Source organism: Saimiri boliviensis, chromosome 17 (genome assembly GCF_048565385.1).
Source record: "Saimiri boliviensis isolate mSaiBol1 chromosome 17, mSaiBol1.pri, whole genome shotgun sequence".
Classification (NCBI taxonomy): Eukaryota; Metazoa; Chordata; class Mammalia; order Primates; family Cebidae; genus Saimiri; species Saimiri boliviensis.
In genome coordinates, this window is record NC_133465.1 from 11,532,593 (window position 1) to 11,554,864 (window position 22,272).

Sequence of the window (22,272 nt, forward strand, 5' to 3'; positions counted from 1 at the left end):
CTCATGGCTGTGAAAGTTAGACTCAGGCCTCCTTTCCAAAGACCTAGGTATGCAACTACCCCGGAAAGCCCCCGTCTCGGCACCTCCATCTTCCTCACCTCCCTTAGCAGCTGCAGCACAGGGATTTCAACACAGGGGTTACAAAGCTGAGTCTCAGAGGTTCAGAGAGCTTTCTAATGGCCTTGAAGCTCCGGGAGGTGGGTGGGAGAAAGTCTAGCAAAGAGTTGCCACCCAGTCCTGGGGCTGTCTAGCGCCTTTCTACGTGGTGGGGAAGGGGCTGGGGAAAGAGTGACCAAGAGGAAGAGAGTGTAGGCTCAGCTCACTGGTCGCCCAACAGCCTTAGACAAGCCACTTGACCCCTGGACTCAGTTTGGGAACCTGTAGCAATGGGTTTGACCTCTTCTCTTGGCTGCCGGTATCACCACTAGGGAGAGGCAAAGGCTTGCAGAAACCCCAACTCCCGTTCTGGCCGCAGGCTTCGCGGGGCCCAGGTAGGGTGGGGACTGGTCGCGAGGGCAGGAAGGGGCAATGGCGGGGGAGGTCTGTCCCGGCCGCGGGCCGTCTGCCCAGGGGACCTTTGGCCCTGCTCCCGGCCCCCTCTTTGCCCGCCCAGTTCGCGGCGTTAACTGCCGTCCGGGGCTTTTGTGACGCGGAGCTTCGAGTGCCGCGATCGGGCAGAAGCAAAAAGGAGTCCCCCCGCCCCGCACCCTGAGCTCCCGGGCGTGCAAACGTGGGCGGTGGAGAGCCGCTGCCCTCCCCTCGCCTCTCTCTCCGCCCCTCGCGGCGCTCCCGTGTGTGCGGGTGTGTGAGTGCGTGTGTCTCCGTCGCTCCCTCTCGCACACGCTCCGGCACTAGTGCAGGCGGCGAGCCGGCGGCTCTCCTCTCGCTCGCTGGCTCTGGCCGCCGCGCTCCAGCCCCGCCGCCGCCGCCGCGTCTGCAGTCGCAGCCGGGCATGGTGAGTGAGTGAGGTCCAGCCGCCGCGCGCTTCCCCAGCTCGCCGCGGGACCCCAGCCTCAGCCGGCTCAGTCCCAGGGAGCCAGCCTGCGGCGGGAGCGCGCTGTGGGGCAGGGCGGCGGGGGACCTGGGAGACCGAGCTGTGCCTGGAGGGGCGGCCCGTGCGCCCTCGGTTCCAGGCGCGCAGGGCCGCGGGACCCGTCTTGGGAGCAGGCGCTACGCCCCTCCCTGCCCCGAGCCTCGATCCTCGAGGGTTGCGCGCATCCTCCCCGCCCGCCTGCCCCCGGTTCCCCTCCTGCTCCCAGAGCGCCAGTCGCCCCACCCCGTGACCGGCTCCCCGTCTTGTCCCGCAGGACCCGCCCGGACGGGACCACGCCGCCGCCGCCGCCCGGAGCCGCGCTTCGGGTCCTGCCTGAGCCGAGCCGCGCGCGGGGCCGCCGCCACCGCCGGCGGGGGATGGGGCTGCCCAGGAGGCGCGCGGAGCCCGCAGGGGGAGCGCGGAGCCGGCGCGCAGCCTGAGAGCCCGAGCAGCCCGCGCCGGGCCGGTCCGTGCGCACCGCGCGCCGCCGCCACTGCCGCCGCCACTGCCGCCCGCGCCTGGATGGCGCCATCGCCCCGGCGCGGCTGACCGCTCCGCGCCTCCAGCCCGGCCCGCGCGGCGGTCTCCCGAGCCCGGCCGGCCGGGGGATCGGCCTGCCGCGGAAGCCTCCCCGCGCCCTCCTGCCCGGCCCCGCCATGGCGCTGCGGCGCCTCCTGCTGCTGCTGCTGCTCTCGCTGGAGTCCCTGGACCTGCTGCCCGGCGCCCACGGCGCCCGCGGCCGCGCCGCCAACCGGACCCTGAGCGCGGGCGGCGCTGCTGCCGTCGGGGGCCGGCGGGCCGGGGGCGCCCTGGCCCGGGGCGGCCGCGAGCTGAACGGCACCGCCCGAGCACCCGGAGTCCCGGAGGCGGGAAGCCGGCGGGGCCAGCCCGCGGCGGCGGTGGCGGCGGCCAACGCGGCCGTCACCTACGAGACGTGCTGGGGCTACTACGACGTGAGCGGCCAGTACGACAAGGAGTTCGAGTGCAACAACAGCGAGAGCGGCTACCTGTACTGCTGCGGCACCTGCTACTACCGCTTCTGCTGCAAGAAGCGCCACGAGAAGCTGGACCAGCGCCAGTGCACCAACTACCAGAGCCCGGTGTGGGTCCAGACGCCCAGCACCAAGGTGGTGTCGCCGGGGCCCGAGAACAAGTACGACCCGGAGAAGGACAAGACCAACTTCACCGTCTACATTACCTGCGGGGTGATCGCCTTCGTCATCGTGGCTGGAGTCTTCGCCAAGGTCTCCTACGACAAGGCCCATCGCCCTCCGCGGGAGATGAACATCCACAGGTGAGCGCGCCGCGTGCTGCGCGCCCGGGTCGGTCTCCCCGCGGCCTCACCCTCTCCGCTTGCTTCGCCTGTCTTCACTCTCGGCATCGTCCCACTTCCCCTGGTCCTCTTAAGTCAGTTTACCCTCGCTCCTTTTGCATGCAATAAATCAGGGCGTTCTTGGGCCCCCTCCTTTTTTTTTTTTTTTTTTCTTTCCCAGAACCGGGAACGCATGCTTTGGTGGTCGGGGATTTGCAAGACAGAGTAAGAATTGGTTGAGTGCGTGAAGTTCCAAGTGTAAGAATGTTCCAAATGCTGTAATCCTAGATGAGGGTCCAGGCTTCTGTTTTCCTGGCATGTGGGCACCTCAGTGTAGGCTCATGTCGTTTAGTGTTTTTAGTCAAATCAGAGCGTCATCTTCAATATAGGGAACTGACCAATGTTCGAACCTTACTGAAAGGGGTACCAAGTGGCTTAGGGTCAACTGGGATGTTCCTGTGCATTAGGAATTGGGGTTTTATAGAAAGGATGCCTCCTGCCGGACGAAGGGATAAAGATTCCTTCATTCCATGTTGACCAAGCACAGATGGTGTCTCTTCATTGCATCCTGTGGAGTGGGATGTTTGTCTTTCCTGCTGAGACTGGAGGACTTGTTCTTTGAAAGAAGAGTTCTGTTCTGTAGGCAGAACTCTGAGTTAACAGTTTTTGCCTGTGTTAAACCTGGCGGGGCATCTTTCACTGCTTACCTTCGAGAGGCAGCGGCGCCGCGGTGGGCGGTGGGGGGGTTGCCTCCTACCAAAACTTACGCTAAGAGCTCAAACTATGGCAGTCCCTGGTTCCACTCTGAATGCTGCCCGCCACACTGCCTTGGCCCCCAGTGAGCTCTGGGGGAAGTCAAAGCCAAGCGGGGGACAGAAACCCAGCCTCCCCCTTAGAACTCTAGGAATGACACACCCAGGGGATGCAGAGTTAGCTTGGCTTCCAGTCCCCTTATGATGATGGATGACTGTACATGGTGCAAAAGTCCTTTCAGGGAGCAAATCTTGCCTCAGGAGGTGCCTCCATTTCTGGTGCATGGTGCTGTCCTAGTCACTGTGACCAGCCCCGAGACCACTGCTTGTGAGTTGGCCCTGCAGGCTCCCACACTGACCTATTCACCTTGAGCTCATCTCCGCCTCCTGCTTGCTTGTTATCCTTACCACCTGAAAACCTCCTTCCTAACCACCTGAGAACCGCCTTCCTCGCTGCTGTGCTCATTAATCACCCCTGCCTTGCTGAAGAGAGAGAAAGGCAGAGAGAAATTTCTAGGCATGCTAAAAGAGCTGATTTTTTTTTTTTTCCTGCTTGATATTGTGGGTGTTGAGAGAAACGATACTCCCTGGCAGGTTTTATTGAGTCAAATCCACAAAGGGTGGGTACCTCAAACTCGGGTGCTGGAATTGGGGTGATTCCAAAAGGAGACCCATGTATAAGGCTCTGTCCCCGAGATGCCTCCACCTTGTCTTCCACCTGCAGCTCATGTCTCAGATCATGCAGTAAGTATCCTCTGGTGTGAGAAAGTCTTTGGTCAGTCTTGGCTCTCAGATGCAGAAGACAAGTGAGACAGTGAGCAAAATAAAGGCGAGACAGTGTTTCTTTTGCATCTTGTCCAGCCAAGAATTTTATGTCTTGACTGAGTGTGGAAAGAAGAGAAGGAATCGCCTGTGGGTAGGTGCCGTCCTGAAGCAGATGTGCTGGTCCCTATCATCCTTACACCTCTGCCTCTAGACTTAGAGGCTTTTCTCCTTTTTCCCTTCTCTTGTGGCCTTGGCCGCTCATGAAACCTTCTTGCTGGTTGATTCCTACACATCTTTCTTTAAGTTACTTTCTTCCTTGAGCCATTGTTCTCTGTACTCAGAGAAAACTGCCTGCTGCCTTGACCCTTCCGCCTCATACAGAGTTTATTCATCATCGCCTGGGATGATACAGAGGGCAGTGTCCTCAAATGCTGGCAGCAGGCACCTTTGGATGCTGGCACTGGCACATGACCCTGGAGAGGTCACTGTCCCTCTTAGTGTTTTCTCCCCTCCCCACTACACTGATGCCCCTTACGCCAAACTAGGGTGATGGTAATGACACCATTGAGGCTATTTCTCTCTGGGGTTGGGGAAGCAGAGTAACCATGGGAAGGGAGATGAATTTCAGGCCTCAGAACATTATGCAAATACGGGATGTTTCCCCCTCAAGTTCACCTCTTGATTTTATTCAGTTCATAGCCTCTCTTCCAGCAGCTGCAGTCTTGCCTGATCAGAGCTTTGGAAGCCATCATATCGGTCCCTGTTGGGTAGGGGACAATGTCTATGTGTGGTGGGGTGACAGGGGGACAGAGCATGGGCAATCCATCTACAACACTTCATGAGTGACCTTGGGCAGGTCAGGGAAACTTATTTTTCACTTTCGGGTAACACAAGCACAGCAATGTCCCAGCTCAACCTCTTGCTTCGGGGGCAGGTCAGAGTGAGTGTGCATGTTGCTGTCAGATTCCTGGGGGTGGGTGTGACTACACCGCTCCTCTCGCTTTGCTCACCCCTCAGAGGGCACCGATTGCCATTCCAGTGAGTATTTTTGTGCAGACTGCCTTCTTGGGCAATCAGGCTAGGGGAAAGGAGGGAGTGATGGAGAAAGAAATATTCATACCATAATGAGTTTTTCCTAGCAAAAGCGGGGAGAAGAAGGAATGTACACTCTTGAGAGGTCAAGAGACGAAGTAGATGTGCATACAGTCACATATTCCTTGAAATAATTCAGCGGAGATGTTTTCTTTCTGAACAGGAAAGAAGAGCTGGTTTTAGTGTGTGAGTCCCCCCTGAAGATGATAGCTGGGCAGGCAGGGGCTGAGTCTGAGGGAGTTTCAATGAGAACAGCCTCATTGGAAAGGGACATTTGTGGGAGTATGAGCAGGGGTGAAGGGAAGGGATGGACCATCTGCGTCTACCTCGGTGCTCCCAGGCTGGACAGTGCTCTGCCTGCCCGTGCACACACATTCTTTAGGGCAGGACTTCCTTTAATCTCTCTACTCCTGCAGGGAGGAACAGATTTAATCATTTCCAGAAGTGATTAGACCTTGCTATCGTGTTTCTGAGTGAGAAATCAGTGTCTGTGAGGGAAACTGTCAGCTCTCTGGTGATTCTAATAGATGAGTACCAAGTCCGACTAAGCTAGCTGGACTCCGTGGAGGATGAGGAAGTGGGCACAGGGATGAAAGGCAGACTCAGGTGCTGGCTGTGGCCAGAGAGCCCCAGGGTGGCCGAGCCTGCCTTTCCCACCTGGAAGCCAGTTCCCATCAGGATCTCCACTTCACTTTTCCCTTCTTTCAAACTGCCCGGGCTAAGGCTCAAGCTGCAACCATCCTCGGATCTTCTGATTTCCCTAGTGGCTTCTGCACTGCTCCCCTGAGGCTCTTTGTTCTGGGAGGAGCAGGTGATGTTCTGAAAGGGCTTCGGTGGACCGTGCCCAGGAAATGGCCTGGGGAGCCTGGCTCCTTTTTGACATTCATGTTCCTGCTAGCTGTCTCACATCCGAACCCGTTCCTTCCTCCTCACCCTGAGTTGATTCATTCGTGTCTTGGAGATGAGAATCATTCTGAGGGAGGAGCTGTGTGGCTTTTTTTTTTTTAATGGCTAATTAACAGATGGGTCAGGAATCTATTAGGATGCTGGGGACGCAGTGGGTGAAATCAGAGCTGCCCGGAGCCCTCCCACTGCCTGCACAGGAGCAGAGGGGATCCAGGAATGTAGGGGGAGGTGGGGGGATGTCTAGGGGTGTAGGAAGAAAAATCCAGGTGGATATCAAAAGGAAAAAGAAAAAGTAGTGACCCCTTCATCTTTGGGTTCGTTCTCCTGCTTATTTCTAGAGGAATTCAAGGGAATACTTTGTTCTACTCTTTCTCCCTCCGCAAATTAATTAGAAACTGAAAGAGCCCTGTTTTTTCCTCACAGGCCACATAACTGCAGTAGCAGGGCCCTTTCACTGGCTGATTTAGTGAGTTCTCTTCCTAGCCTCATGGGCAACGAATTGTCAAGTCACTCCATTTTTTGAAGCACTGTGAGCTCACTATAATGAATTGATCTAAATAGAGAGTCAACTTATTTTTCTCCTGCAAATATAGAAGGAAAGAAACAAAAAAGGCATCTTGCCTTGGACTGCAAGTCTTCGTCTCGCCTTTATTTCTTTTTTCTTTGAGTTAAAAAATGCTTGTAGGGAAAGAGGACAATTGTGGAAGAATTAGAGAAGTCTCATGGAGGAAGGAGTAGGGGAAGGATGCTAGAAAGATAGAAAGAAGCAAAAATAGCAAAAGGAGGAAAGCAGTCTGGTGAGAGGTTGATTATTCCCACCGAAGGGACAAAGTGACGTTGCCTGGCCCTCGTGTGCCAGGCTTGGTTTGTCCTGACTCTTGCAGACATACGCAGACATTCACTTAACAAATGAGCCCTGCTCACCTTCCCTGGGCAAGACGGGTTTCATACTACACCATACAAGCTTGTAAGGCACATGTCGCCTTTGATACATGAGGTTAGCAAGGTCCCTTCTTGCTTTAGCAGAGTAACCATGTAAATACTTTTCAAATTCCCTAGACTGTGCAATTCTCCTTAGTCACATTGCCCACTGTCTTCATGTCCCTTCCTACCCCTCCTCAAGCTCAGAGGGACTTCACATCTGTCCCTTTCTTCCCTCCTACCCTACCCAAGGTGGGGAGCACGTTCATTTCAGGGAATCGACTGCTAAGAGACCAAGTTTACCCACTCTTCTAGACTGCCAAGACGCAGCTAGAGAAAAAAGTCTAATTCATTGTTTTCAGCTGGTTTTAATGAGAGAGCGCATTGACTCTGCAGTTGATTCAAATCAGTTGTGCAGGAAAGCGTGGTTAAGACAGCTGAAAAAGCGAGCTGATTGAAAGAGATCAATTCACTAGCTCCAGACGGACCGTCCTACGGACCCGGAATGAAAGGGAACTCCAGCAAAAGAAGCTTCATGCTTCCAGTTCTGCCACCTGATTTTCCAGGGGCTAGCAGATTATATCTATGTCTTCACCTTCTAGCTCAGTTTCTCTAGTCTGCAAGAATTCCTACCACGTGCTGGAACTGCCATCCTGCTCCTGGCTATGGAAGGTCACCATCCTCCTTCCCTGCTGCCCTCTCCTCGTTCAAGCTCCGGTACCATCCATTTTTGAAATTATGGTGAATTTTGTCTTACAATTTTGCTCATATCCCTTGATGATATATCACCCGTGGAACCTCAAAGTGATGGTTTGAATTTACAAGTGTGTAAGATGCCTCAGATTGGTGGTGGTGGGCAGGGGTGCTTTGGTGGAATACCTGAAGACCTAGGCTAAATTCATTGTTTAGTTTCTGTTGTGATTTTCCCCCTTTTTCCATGGGAAACTCTACCCCATTCTTTTTTCCTGACTTAGGTTTATAACCTCACCTCTGTAGTGTCTTTCTTTGAAGATATTTTAGACAGATAAGAGGCTTGAGTTCAGGAGTTACCAGTGAATCCTCAGAGGGTCTCAGTCCCTTGAACTCTACCCTTGAGCAAGCTTAATTTTAAAACCACTCAGGATATATTGCTAGCTCTGTTTTTTTAATCTCTCAAACCTGGCATCTTCTGAAAAAGCAGGGTAGTACATTTTATTCTTTTGTCATCTATTACAGAATTATAACATTTCCATTGCAGGCAATTCATTTAATCTAGTTCCCCAGCTTTACAAACGAGGCAACTGAAATTCAGAAAGGCTAGATCACAATGCCGAGGAACCCAGCTAGTGGGTGGGTAAGCTTGGAGTTTAAGCCAGTGCTCCTGTGTTCTAGTGCCCAGACTCATCCCATTCAATGAAAATACATTCTGCTTCTTTACTCTTTGCACGTTCCTTAGTTAGTCATCACCAAATAACTCTTGGATGCTTGGAGATGTGAGTTAACAGCCTTCTTCTTTCTCTTTCTTTCCTGTGTTTCTGTAACCCCCCTGGTTCAATGTTGCCACTAAATGTTTCCAGTGAAATGATTTCCGTTGATCTTCCCCAGTCCTTTTGGAGTTTTTTCACATTCCTTTCTAAAGGGCAATCACCTGATCTAGGCATAATCGTTCTATAAGGTCTGAGTAATGCGGACCATTGAAGAAGGAAAACACAGCACAGGCCAGAGAGTTGTGGACCAAGTCAAAAAGTCACTGAATGAAACTGTGTGCAGAAATCTGTCATTAAAAATTCAGACTGTGAATGCTTTCTCTCTCTCAGAGATGAGTAGAAATTCTGAGACCTACTGGATCAATGCAGTTCAGCTGTGTGAGAGGCCAGAGACCTCCAGACATCCAGTGGCCGTGTGTGTGTGTGCATGTATGTGTGTGTGTGTGTGTGTGTGTGTGTGAGAGAGAGAGAGAGAAAGAGAGAGAGATTTTTTTCAGGGTTATCCTCCAGGATGGCCCCCTACATAGAATATAGCTCTGTGAGCCGCAGAAACACATTCCTTGGTGCCAATTTTGCCCTTTCTCCGCTCTGGGCCCAGATACTGCAGGCTAATGAAGCTGGAAATCTAGGCTTAATCATTATGTGAAAATAATCTCTGTGGCATGCAGTTTGTGGGTTTTCCCTGCGATGTGCTTGATACTTTCTTTGAAAGATCCTGGGTTTACATACCCTGATGTGTTGCCCTTTCAAGCAGTCACCTTGGGAGGTTGCCTACTGATTCTTCTCCGGAAAATATTTCCACCAGTCCCTCTCTTGAAATTACACTGAGGGTCCATGGCATGCCATTTTTACTTTCCATAAAGGTAGCATGTTTTTATTTTCCTCGGGTTGATTTGATTCTTGTAAGCAATGATAAGTCATGGGGCTGAGTCTGATGAATGAAATAGGTGATCAGAAATCAAGAGTGCCTCCAGTAATGAGACTTGCTCTCCCAGGAGCAGTGTCAGCTGTCTCTGAAGGCAGGAGCCCAGAAGAGGCGTTTCAGAGAGGAGTGAATGGCAGCTCGACACACAGGAGTGCCTGGCAGTCCACAACGATGGTTTTGAAGAGGCCACTCCTCATGAGGAAGGATAATTATTGGCCTTAAGAAAATCAGTTTTATGCTTTATCCGTGTGTCAGGCAGGTGGCGGGGTTCTAAAGAGAAGGAGAAAAATGAGTTGAATCTGTAGCAAGCATTTCACATAAAACTGTGAAAAAAGTACATGGCCCACATTTCTGCATGAGATAGTAGACAGCTTAATTTAGCTTCCTAGTTTGATACTGAGGGTAAAGGGACCCAGTTTTATGGGATCATGCAGTGAGGCGCGGGGTCAGAGCCAGAGTGTTCACTGTGCCCGCCCTTTTTTCTATCCCAGGGCTATTGCCTCTGTGCTTCTGCATTCAGATGGGGTCACCAGCTGGGCCAGACTGCCACAGATGACGTAGAAATATTTGCAAGCCCAGGAAGGTGAGGCTGCCAGTGAGCCATTGCCGATCAATTCCTAATGTGCGTTTCTCACCACTCCCTCCACCCCCGAATGTGCATTCAGTAGATGGATTGGTCACCGAAATGGAGTGAGGGTGGGGCAGGTCGAGTGTAAAGGCGGGTGACAAGGGTTACCAGACTCAGCATTTGCAGGTGGGGAAGCAGCAGCTGTGCTACTGTGGGTAGAATGGCATTCCGTTATCTCAGTCAGGAATTAGGGGTTGGTAAAGGGCTAGGCATTTGTGCTGCACCCATGCATAGGCTGAGTCAGGGCCTCTGGCTCTGCTGATGACCCTCTAAAGGTCATTCTTGGGCATTCTGGGAAGAGTCGGTCTTGCGGTGAGCCTGGGGAGTCCCTCTTAATTCTGTTCATGTGTCAGGACCGTGGGAGCTCTGTGTCCCAGGAGCTTACACAACTCCATCACCCATGCAGGCTCACAAGCCAGGGACGGAAAGAGCTGGAGGTCTCAGTGAGCTGAAGACTTGAAGTGGAGAGGATGGTAGAGAGATTCATGAGTGCCTGGTCTCGAGGGCTCACTCTATACCAGCATCCATCCAGCTCAGCACCTGACCTGCATTGTCTCACTGCATACTCCCATCATCCCCTTTGAGTGCCGATGCCCGTGTTACAGATGAGGAAACTGATTCAGAGAGGCTTAGTAACTTGCCCAGGATCACACAGCTAGGACATTGCTGCTACCCTTCTCTCCCTGAAGTCCAGTGGAGCAGCTGGCTCTCATGTTCCTGAATGTAATGGAGCCAGTGATACTCAGATTACTTAAAAAAGCAAAGACCCACCTGCCCATGCCCTGGGATTGGTTATCACAGTGAAGGACTGGGAGGATAAATGACCTACCTAAGAGGGCTCTGCGGAACCAGAACAGCGGTCCCTGCTTAGATTGCATGCAGGCAGCACGATGCCCAGGGCAGTGAAAGAGCTCTCTTTCAGGAATAGATTCTGTTGGCTAAGGACAGCAAAGGCAATGCAAAGAAAATATAAAACAAAATGAAACACCCTGATTTTAATTGAGGGGAAAAAAACACACTTGACAATATGGAAAGAACCCTTGGGCAATTCTTCATGAGTCCTAGCTCCTGGGAACAGTGAGGGGAGCTTGGGTAAGGGGCACTGGAGAGAAGAGGCGATTGGGGAGACAGTATGGACCTAGGGCAATTTCTAGTTTTAATTACTGAGATGTGGAGCTCACACACAGCTCTATTTATCACAACTCTCACACCCGTCCCCATTTCTAACATCTAGCATTGTGCATACCAGACGCAGCATTTTGGCTGACTTGATTCTGTTTCCCTGTTCTAGTTTTATTCCTTCCCTGTTTCTTTTTCTTTTTTCTTTTCTTTTTTTTTTTTTTTTTTTTTTTTTTTTGAGACAGTTTCACTCTTGTTGCTCAGGCTGGAGTGCAGTGGGACAATCCCGGCTCACAGCAAACTTTGCCTCTCAGGTTCAAGCTATTCTTCTGCCTCAGCCTCCTGAGTAGCTGGGATTACAGGCATGTGCCACCATGCCCGGCTAATTTTGTATTTTTAGTAGAGACGGGGTTTCTCCGTGTTGGCCAGGCTGGTCTCAAATTCCCGACCTCAGGTGATCTACCCGCCTTGGCCTCCCAAAGTGCTGGGATTACAGGCATGAGCCACTGCGCCCAGCCTCCTTCCCTATTTCTATCCTTGTGGCTATGCTTCCTAATTACTCATGCTTTCCCTGTGATTCTCCATTTTGGTGCTCTCAAGTCCTCTGTCCTGAAGGGCACGTGGAAAGGAAGGAATCCAGGGACACTCTAATAGCCTGTGTTTTACTCTGCAGCTCCCAACCTGCCACAGGTCTCAAGCTCTGGTGGTCACAGGGCAGTAAGCAGCAGCTGAGCTCACATTCCCTAGCGTGCAGCTCCATGCCAGGGGCACCTGCTCAGGAAGCTCACCTGTTTGAGGGTGTGTAGAAATTTATCTCACTAGTCTCCTCCAGGAAGCCAGCATTCCCGCCCCCTGTTTTCATCCTTCCTGTCCCTGCTTGGCTCATGCCTACTCCTTGTAAGAGGAGCAAGAGAACCCTTGGATCCTCCTTGCCTAAAGCCACTGTCCCCGTCTCTAGACCCATGGACGCAGGAGTCACAGTGAGACTCTGGGTGGCTGGAACTTTGGCCCTGTTCCCCAGTGTTTGGGAGAAGAGTCGCTGCTTTCTGCAGGTTTCGCAAACACTCTCATTATTCCTTGCTTTTTTGGCATTTGGTCTCGTGTACTGTTCCCATTAGCTTCGGCATTAAAGTCTCATTACTCAGGACATCTGTCCTCTGGACATATTCGTTGTTCCCTTAGCCAAATGTCCTCTTCTGGGAAGAGTGTTTTCCACCCAAACAGCCACTTCTGTCTTCCTTCGCCCTTGCTGTTTCAGTGGGAGGAATTTGAATTCTGAAAGGCTTGGCGGAGGGAGGGGGTGGCTGTTAATTTGAAGTGGCATCTGAGAGTCCCTTCCAGAGCCCTTCCATCCCTTCCATTCTGAGGTCCTGGGAATGTGGGCTTTTGCTAGGAGTCAGGCAGGTTGGTGGCAAAACAACATAGTAACAAAGAAGGAAGTTGTCAGAGTTTTTCTCCCTCAGTCCTGGGATCAGGCTCAGAGACAATCAGTGAGGAATTCTGACTGCTGTTACTGCTGTTTGGAAGGCTTTGACTGAAGGCAGGGTTCCTGTTAACCCACCTCCCTACAGTGACAGGGCATGTGGCTGGCCCCAGAGCTGAGACTGCTCCAGAACTTGGGGAAGAATCTGGATACCAGCTTCCTTGTTGGACTCGTAGTTAGCTGTTTCTGACTTTTTGCCGCATCTTGAGAGATTTACTTGAAGTTTCCCGGGAATGGTGTCCCATAGTCTTGGGAGACTGTTTATGCAATGGGAAACCACAATGCTTTTCGATGCTCAGATAACCAACAGCCAGCTTCTTACCCACCCTCAAGCATTTGCAAAGAAGAATATCGGGCTTTTGAGCAAAGGATCTCTTACATCTCTCCCTTGCTTTTAAGTCACATCATTATAATGTTTCTTCATGTTACTTTCGGTGTTCTGTCCACTGCTGCATCTTCTTCATCTGTCCTTGTTTCGACTCCTGTTCACTTCTGTCCATCTGTGTTCCTTCTCCCCTCTCCCTGTGACTCTCCGTCTTGAACTTGTCCGACCATAACTTCATTAAGCCGCATCAATTTAGACACTACTAATTCAAAATTTCTCCAAATTGGACCTGGGCAAAGTTTTTTGTTTTTTGTTTTCCCCTGATAAAAATCTGCGATGAATGGATTAATAGCTCAAACACAACTGCAGAGATTTCGCAGGGGACATAGACCATGGAGAAGGTTAGATTGTTTACAGGCAGCCTCTCAGTAAGCAATTGGCATGTTAATTACACATCATTCTTATCAATGAAGTAGCTCTTCGAAGATCGATTTTATTTATTTTTATTTTTAATCTAGTTTGAAATCCTGCAATGACCTGGGAAGCAGTAAAAAATGCATTTCCTTTAAAGTGTTTTAGAATTTTCATGTCTGTTTCATTGATTGGGATTAGCCTGCCCTTATTTCTACCGAATTGGTGATGCTTGACTGGAGGCTGCTTTAAATCCCCTTTTGAATTCCCTCTGAGGGTTCCTGCTTATTTTCCCTCTTCTTGTTTCTCCTCTTTTTCGATTTCCCTGAGTTTTTAGAATCCAACTCTCTCCCTTCAGCTTTGAGAATTTATGTTATGAACCATGCCACATCCCTGTGCTCGCTTTTCTGCTTCTTGCCAGTCATGACCAGCTGGGCCTGAGAGGTTATGGATCTAGAGGCAGACTTTGGTCAACTCGCCCATCTCTGGGGAATAAGGGGACTTTGAGCCCTGACTTGGCTCTCTGTGATTCTCTCTCAGTGGCCTGAGGAGTCTGATCGTGAATCACTCTTCCCAACACCACTGTTTGGATTAAGGAGACAGCATCACACCTACTGTAGGATGTGTCAGGAGGAAAGCAGACGGCAGCCCTGCCCTTATAGAAGAGAACGTTGACTTCCCTCTTTTAGTCTGCTTATGTGGCTCTCCAGGGACATCTAGCAAGACCCTCTTTCACTTTTGGAGGTTGTCATCCATCTTTCCCTGTCTTAGGGCATTTCCTGGGAGCTGAGCTATGAGGCAGGATGATCCCAGCTCTTGTCACCTTCTGTCTCAATGACCTCGGGTGACTCCCTTGCCCCCCCTCCACCCCGCTATGGGATGTGGGCTATAACACTGTGGAGGTGTGTTCTTCTCTGGCCCGTTCTGCCATCAGCACACCTGAGAGGTATATACTGACACAGTCCACATCTGTACTGATAGGTTCAACAGCTCTGGGATGTGGGAGGAGCTGCACTGTCCTTGCACATGCCACTCAAATAAGAATGTTGGCCAGGCACAGTGGCTCATGCCTGTAATCCCAGCACTTTGGGAGGCTGAGGCAGGTGAATCACAAGGTCAGGAGTTCAAGACCAGCCTGGCCAATATGGTGAAACCCCGTCTCTACTAAAAATACCAAAATTAGCTGGGCGTGGTGGTACGTTCTTGTAGTCCCAGCTACTTGAGAGGATGAGGCAAAATAATTGCTTGAACCTGGGAGGCAGAGGTTGCAGTGAGCCAAGATCAGGCCACTACACTCCAGCCTGGGTGACAGAGCAAGATTCCACCTCAAAAAAAAAAAAGTTTTTTGAGGGGGTGGGGGGCAGAGAAGAACATACCTCCACAAACCAGTTTTTTTTTGTCTGCAAATGGCCTCATGAGGATGCTGCTTTTAGCATCTTTACTTCATAGGATCTCCTGGTGGAAGCAGACTCATTAGGCATTTAATGACTGACTCTCTTGGCACCACCTTCCCCTCCTCTCATGCACAGCAAGTGGCCTCCCTTGCATCTAGGGCTGGGCTGCCCCTACCCCTGGAGGCAGTTGGTCTATTATTAAGATACGATTTTAGTTGATTCTCATGGGGAGCCAAAATTGACTTCTTGGGCCTGGGATCCACTCCCTGGAGTAACCCATCAAGAGTGTATCCTTTCTTTTGCAGGATGGCAAAACATCTGTTTGAATATGGCAGTCAAGGCTCATGTTCAGTCTTCCCTTCTCCAGAATAAATAAGCACTCCTAGTTAAGAGTCTGTCCTCATGGGACATGTGTTCAACTTTACACTGGGCAGAGGCTGTCCACCTAGAAATGGGGTTATAATTCTATGGTAAAACCCCAAATGAGATTTCTAAGAGCCACATGTGGATCTCAGAAATTCAGATGCAACTTAAAGATCTGGTTTCTTCTGGGAAGTTCCTTGGTCTGCAGCCCTACACAGCAGCTTTGCTTTGTGGCAGGGGTCCTTCTCCCACACCACAATGTCAACAGGATGGGAGTGTTTGCCTGTTTTGTTTATACCTGTATTTCAGTGCCTAGGGTAGTGCTTGGCACAGAGTAGGTACTTAAGAAATATAACTGAATGACTGGTTGAATGAATGAATGAGTTAAAGTCGATAGGAATTCAAGCAGTCTTGTTTGTGTACCTGTCCTTCTGATGTTTGCATTACGTAGTGTGAAGATTCTTGAGTAGTGAAATGACAATAATGTTTCTAATTATTTTAAAGAAGGAAGAGAAAAAGGGGAAGAGGGAGGGAGGAGGGAGGAAAGAAGGAAAGAAAAGGAATAAAAAACAAGAGAGGGAAGGAGAAAGAATAATAACTGAATCTTTTACAGAAAGGATTGCTCTGGCCAGTTTGATCTGTTTTTGCTTCTGTGCCCCTTTAGACTCCTGATTTATTTTGCTCACCTGTGAATACTTTTGCAGTGGGTCTTCATCTGGATGCAGACTAGTGGAAGCACAATCCATGCTGGCCTGGCAGGAAGGGACAGACTCTCTTTGTACTTGACTCCCAAAGTCCAAGTTCAAGTTTCAGCAGAAATGGGTGTGTGGCCATATGGATTTCCATCCTTAGGTCTGAGTGGGAAATACGGCACGTGGGTGGTCCCTTCCAGGATGACCCATGGCCACAATTGTGCTGTGTGGCTCCCCCACCACACCAAGAATGTTGCCAGTTTGGCATAACCTGTACCAGTCCTCCAAGATGCCCCTCTTCCGCCTATCCTTTTGCTGTGGTCTAGCTCTAGGCTGGGCGATGTAGACTTTAGGAGGTTGTAGACATTTGGATTTATTTATTAGTCAAATATTTATGTAGTGCTTACAAGGTGCCAGGCTCCTTGTAAGGCTCCTAAGTGCTTTACAACTATTACATCATTTCGTCTTCATGATAACCCTAAGAGGTAGACATTATTTTTTTGCTTCATTATTTGGGACTTATTTTTTTTAACAAGCACACAGAGCCACAGGACACTCAAGTCACGTGCTAATTAGCAACTTGAGCTCAATGAATGGCTCAATGAATTGTGCTGGGGGCAACTCAGACCCGCAGAACAGCTCAATTGAATGGCCAACCACCAAGTTGGCCATTCCAACTTAGGCTCTCTAACTCCAGAATCCTGGTATATGGCCATTAGGCCGTGCTGCCTGCGTGTTGCCTCTGAGTCCATTGCAAATAAAACACAACAGCAACCTGGCACGGTGGCTCAGGCCTGTAATCCCAGCACTGTGGGAAGCCGAGGTGGGCAGATCACCTGAGGTCGGGAGTTCAAGACTGGCCTGGCCAACATGGTGAAACCCCGTCTCTACTAAAAATATAAAAATTAGCTGGGCGTGTTGGTGGGCTTCTGTAATCCCAGCTATTTGGGAAGCTGAGGCAGGAGAATTGCTTGAACCCAGGAGGTGGAGGTTGCAGTGAGCCGAGATCACGCCACTGCACTCCAGTCTGGGTAACTTTGCCTCAAAAACAAAACAAAACAATACCACTGCTCACAAGAATAGTAATGGCACCAGTGACAGCCCATATGCACCTTGTACGTAGGTGCACTTTTGAACTCATCTGTCCCCTGGTTGACCATGTGGCCCTTCTAGCAAATCTTGGTAGCATCTTATGTTTTCCCAGCTTCCAATAGTAGGGGTACCTGACACATCCACATTTTCAAAGAATTCTCAAACAATCCAAGTATTTCTGAAAAGTCTGCATTTGGTATTGAAGCTACCACATTTCCCAGGCCTGGGAAATTTTAATATGATGCGTATGAGGAATGGAGTATGTGAAGATGATGCTTTTAGGATTGAATTGGGCCCCCAAGGGATGCACATCTACCCTCTACCTGGCTCCTGGCTGGTCTAGTGACAGCCCCATGACAGGCACCCTTAAGGATGGAGCAACTTGCTCCGCTTGCCTCAAAAATAAAACAGGCAGGCCGTGCCTTCCCTCGCTGAGTCCTGCGATGTTTATTGGCCATGATGAATTTCAATTGTGCTGGGGACAACTCAGACCTGCAGAACAACTCAATGCAGATGCACAGACATTGTTAACACAACAAATGAGATCTCCACAGCCATTCTGAGCCTCTCTGTATGAGGAGAGCAGTCTTGTGCACACACAAAGCCAGCAGCTGTGTTTTCCAAGTGGACTCTCAGAGAACCAGGAATATGGAAAACTAAATTAAGCCGTTTTCCTTGGTCCATGTTTATTAAAAATACATCCATTTCAATTGTCCTGGGTGCATATTTTAGACAATGGAAGCACTCTGTCCAGTAGATAAGTGTGAGATGAAGTTAAAGAGGATACCAGTAGTACTAAGGGGTCATTATCAAGTAAAAGCTCAGGGTCGGATGTGGTGGCTCACGCCTGTAATTCCAGCACTTTGGAACGATGAGGCAGACAGATTTCCTGACTTAGGAGTTTGAGACCAGCCAGAGCACCATAGCAAAACCCTGTCTCTACAGAAAATTAAAAAATTAGCCCAATATGGTGGTATGTGCCTGTCGTATCAGCTACCTGGGAGGTTGAGGTGGGAGGATTGCTTGAGTCCAGGAGGCCAAGGGTGCAGCAAGCCATGATTTCTCCACTGCACTTCAGCCTGGGTGAGTGTGATACCCTGTCTCAAAAAGAAAAAAAAAAAAAAAAGAGAAGAAAAAGCTCAGTTATCTAGGACTCAACCAGTATCTTTAACTAGAATAAAGTGTCTACATTCTACCTTCAAGATAAATACAAGAGAAGTAGCTATCAGAGACTTAACCTAAAGAAAACAAAAACAGAAACAACTTCCACCATCGGGCTTGTAGTTTTCATATGAACAGCTCCATTTCCTGGACTGTCTACATGTTACTTAGGTTTTCATTTGTGAAGGGAACTAAAGATTAGACTGATAGCCCTTTCATGAAGAAGCTTGAATTCTTTTAAAAAAATTAATTATATTCAGTATACTTAATTAGGCAGGAATGCTTTTGGAAAGTTCTTCAAAAACAGGAGTGTTCTCATTAGTCCTTAGGAATAAGAACATTAACCAGGATAGCTCATTCACAGAACAGTTCATCTATTTGGCTTTTAATCGTACTTACCCAACAGCACCAATTTCTTCCTACCCACACCTCCTCCCCCCAAAAAAAGAGAAAGGGCATGATGAGGCCTCTGAACTATCGAGTTTGCCTTGCATTTGGCACAGAATAACTTACTGAGTAATAGCTGAGTCTGTTTTCTCCTTTCCACAGTATTTATACAGCTCAGAAATCCAGAGACATGGCAGAGGCGGAAGGTTGGTTTCCATTGCACCACTTCAGTGAGTAGTAGCATTCATGGGGTTTTATGGAGGGCATACTGATTGAGATTTAAAAGACTGACAGGTGAACTAAGAGGCCCTACATTCCCCCACTTAATTTGGTGGGGGACCTAAGTTTGACCATCTGTTCAGTGAATGAAGATTGGAACAACAACAAAAAAAATCCAAGTTTTCATTTTGATGCTCTTTCACTGTATTAATTTTAAAATTTGGAAATTCCATGAAGTCCAGGGATGATTGGGTAGTTCCTACTGGACTACTGGGAATAACTTGGGAACAGGCCTTATGCAGAGCAGGTGTCTGATGAAGTACATTGGTGTTCTAGTCAGGATTTCATTTGGAAAAAAAAAAAGGCTGCTAAAATAGTGTAAAAGGTTGTAGAGCTGTTGATGTTAATGACACACTGAGGTGAATAGCACTGAGGAGTTGAGCCACAGCTGAGTTCTTAGGTCTGGGTAGATCTTTCTCCTTACGATTAAACACTCTCTAAAATCTTGTGTTCAAGGACCAGTACAGGGACATCATAGGTGAAGAAAATAAATGTGATTAAGTGGATGGATGAATGGATGGATGGGTGGATGAATGGATGGAGTGTTGGTTGGAGGGATGAAATCTTCCATGATGGATGGAGTGTTGTATGGATTGATGGATAAAGTGTTGGATGGATGAGGGGATGAGTTAGGGGGAGTGGATAGAATGTTGAATAGATAGAGGGTGGATGGATGGGATATGGTTTGGAAACAGGGAGAGAAGGATGAATGGAGAGAGGGAGAGATGGGTAGCTAGATGGATGGATAATCTAGTGGGATATAGTCAGCTCCTGTAGTTTAACCTACCTATGTTTGGAATCTGAATTCAGAACTTACTAGCTGTGTGACCTTGGGTAACATATATAACCTCTAGAAGTTTTAGTTCTCTTATCAACAAAATATGGCTACTGATGGCAGATCCTGTGGATGAGCATTCTGAGAAATATATGATCCAACACATGTAAGAGCCAGTGTCTGGCACATGGTAATCACTCGGCAAATGATAATATCTAATTTTTCAAGTAGACAAGACTGTGAAGCAAAGTTAGGAACAAGGTTTTGTTTATTTTTCTGTTGTCAAGGGAAATCGCTTGCCATTTTAATAACTATTTCATGTCTTGAATGCAGGTGGCAACATGTTAAAACGTTGACTGGGCTTGGTCCCTGCAGGTGTTGAGATAACTAAGCACTTAGGGAAATTCAGACACACTTTCATTTCCTCAGGATCACTGACAACAATAACTGAGGTTTTAAGCAAATAAATAATTGGTATTGAACTGAGTCACTCATTTACTAATTGTTTCTCCATGCCCAAATATTAACTGGCATTTGCTAAATTAGCCGACCCAGCTGGAGGGACCAGGAGGACTCATTAAAGCTGATGATTTATAGGAAGTGAAATGTATGTAAGAGGCAGTCCCAGTGAACAGAAGGATGCCCAGGCTCAAGTCAGAAGCATTGGATTTAAATCCCTGTTCCAATATGTTTTAGTACTGGAGTTAGCCCGAACCTCAGTTCCTTGTTAAGAATTATGGCAATAATAGCTGCAAACGTCACAGGGATAGGATGGCAATCACATGAGACAAGGCAGGTGAATACATCGAGAAATTATTAAGTGCTATCCAAATGTAAGATGATGCTTTTGCTATTCAGGTGATTCATATACAATACCAAGGACTGAAGAAAGCTTAAGTTCCCTGGCCTGATCACACTGACTGCTTTCCCTGATCAGATTTGCTGCCTGATTAATTGACTCTCTTCTGCTCACCACACACCAGAGAAAGCCAAGAAATACACAGGCAGAAGGGAGCATCAGACATAGGCAATAATCTAGATAATTTAGGCGAAAGAATTATTTTGTTTGATGTATCAGATATTGCAGCAAAAGGGGCTCGCTGTGGGTGGGGGAGGGTTGGAAGGAGCAGGACAGCTAGTGTGACTCCTCACCTCAAATTTCTAAATCGGACACATCTGTGATCCACATGGGGGGTGGCAGGGCCCTGCTGACGGCCTGTCCTGAGTCCCTCACTTGGCCGTCTCTGTGTCTCTCTCTCCGTCTGACTCTTTCCCTTTGAATGTCTCTCTCTGACCCTCTTTCCCTGTCTCTTCTGAATCACATTTAATCTCTGGATTTCCTTTGGTTGTCTATGGCTTATTCTCCCTCTTGCTCTTTCTACCTGCTTGCCTATCCCTCAGACTCTGCCTCCTCCCCTCTCTCTGTCTCCTGGTGCCTGTCACTTTTGCTAACTCTCTGCTCTGAACCTCCCTGCTCTCTCTTGCTTGGAGTTTCAGACCCCCTCTCACTCTTCCTTCTGTCTCTTTGGCTCCATTTCCTATTTCTCTCCTCTCTGTCCACCTGTTTTCTCTCCTCTCTTTCTCTCTGGACCTCTGTCCCCTCTCCCTCCCTTGCTCTCTCTCCGTGTTTGCTACTGTCTGACTCTCCCTGCCATTCGCTCAGATGCTGGAAGCTGCTGCTCAGTCTTTCACAAAATCTGCCGTGCCATTCCTCAGTGACCAATTTTCTTTCCTACGGTTAGAAAGTAGCTCAGGCCTTAACCCATTTCCTCCGGCGTATCCAAATTAATTAGGTGAGGCCAGAATTGCACATTTCAGAATTAGAATAATATTTATTGAGCACCCTGGAGAGAAGGGGATGGAAGATAGAGAGGAACCAGAGCAAGGAGTAGGGGGTCACCACGTGGAGGGAGGGGGAGGGGAAGCAGGCACAGGGACTCGCTCTTAAGGTCACGTGGTCTGGGAATGCGAGCTGCCTTCCTAGTTGCCAAGAGGGCACTGGGAAAGGAAGGGTCCTGGAGAATGGTCACACATGAGTATGGGACCAGGAGCATTTCCTTGGCTACCATGCACTTTACAAGATGTGTCAGGGTTCCCATCCTTAGGTAGCCTGTCAGGCCGCCCTTGTTTAAGAAACACCTTTTCCTGTACATCCCTCTGTGTTGGCTGTGCCAGCCAGCTCAGCGCAACCCACTGGGCCTCAGGAACCCTCTTACAGAAGATGATACGTAGCATAGTGCAAGTTGCTTGCTTCTTTTCTCACGTGACCTAGAGACAGCCCCAGGAAACCACAGTTCTACTTTCTGTCTTTACGGATTTACCCAATTGGGTATGCTACAGAAACGTGGTCTTTTACGAGGTGCTTCTTTCACTTAGCAATGATGTTTTCAAGGTCCATCCACAAGATGGCATGGATCAGTATGCCTTTTTTTTAATGACTGAATAATATTCTATTGTGCGAATATACCACATCTTGTTTTTCCATTCAGCAGTTGTCGGACTTTTGGGTTGTTTCTACCGTTTGGCTAGTATCAATACTGCTGCTATGAACCTTTGTACACAAGTTTAATGCAACATATGTTTTCCATTGTTCTTGGGACTCCCTAGGAATAGATTTGCTAGGTCATATGTTAATTCTGTGTTTAAGGAACATCATGGTTTTGAGGAGCTGCTAAACTGTTTACCAAAGGGATGGCAGGATTTTCTATTCCCACTAGCAGTGTATGAAGGCTCCAATTTCTCCACCTCCTTGCCAACGCTTGATATTATGTGGCTTTTTAGTTATAGCTATACTAGTATGTATGAAGGGGTATCTCAGTGTGATTTATAGTTTTAGGACTAATATTTAGGCATATGATCCATTTCGAGTTAGTTTCTTACGTGGTGTCAGGTAAGGATCCAACTTTTCTTCTTTTTCATGCGGTGATCCAGTTGTCCCAAGGCCATTTGTTGAAGAAACTATTCTTTCCCCCATAATTTACTCAGCTTCAT

General features: G+C 49.0%; 1 protein-coding gene across 3 annotated transcripts in view; it reads left to right on the top strand.

Moving 5' to 3' along the window:
• Positions 1-1,634: 1,634 nt before the first annotated feature.
• SHISA6 (shisa family member 6) overlaps positions 1,635-22,272 on the top strand; it is a 335,080-nt gene continuing 314,442 nt past the window's right edge. For all 3 annotated transcript variants that reach the window (XM_010339860.3, XM_039476346.2, XM_010339861.3), the window contains exon 1: positions 1,635-2,327. In XM_010339860.3, the coding sequence (XP_010338162.3) occupies positions 1,690-2,327 (638 nt within the window). In that variant the 5' untranslated portion in view covers positions 1,635-1,689. The remainder of the gene's footprint in view (positions 2,328-22,272) is intronic.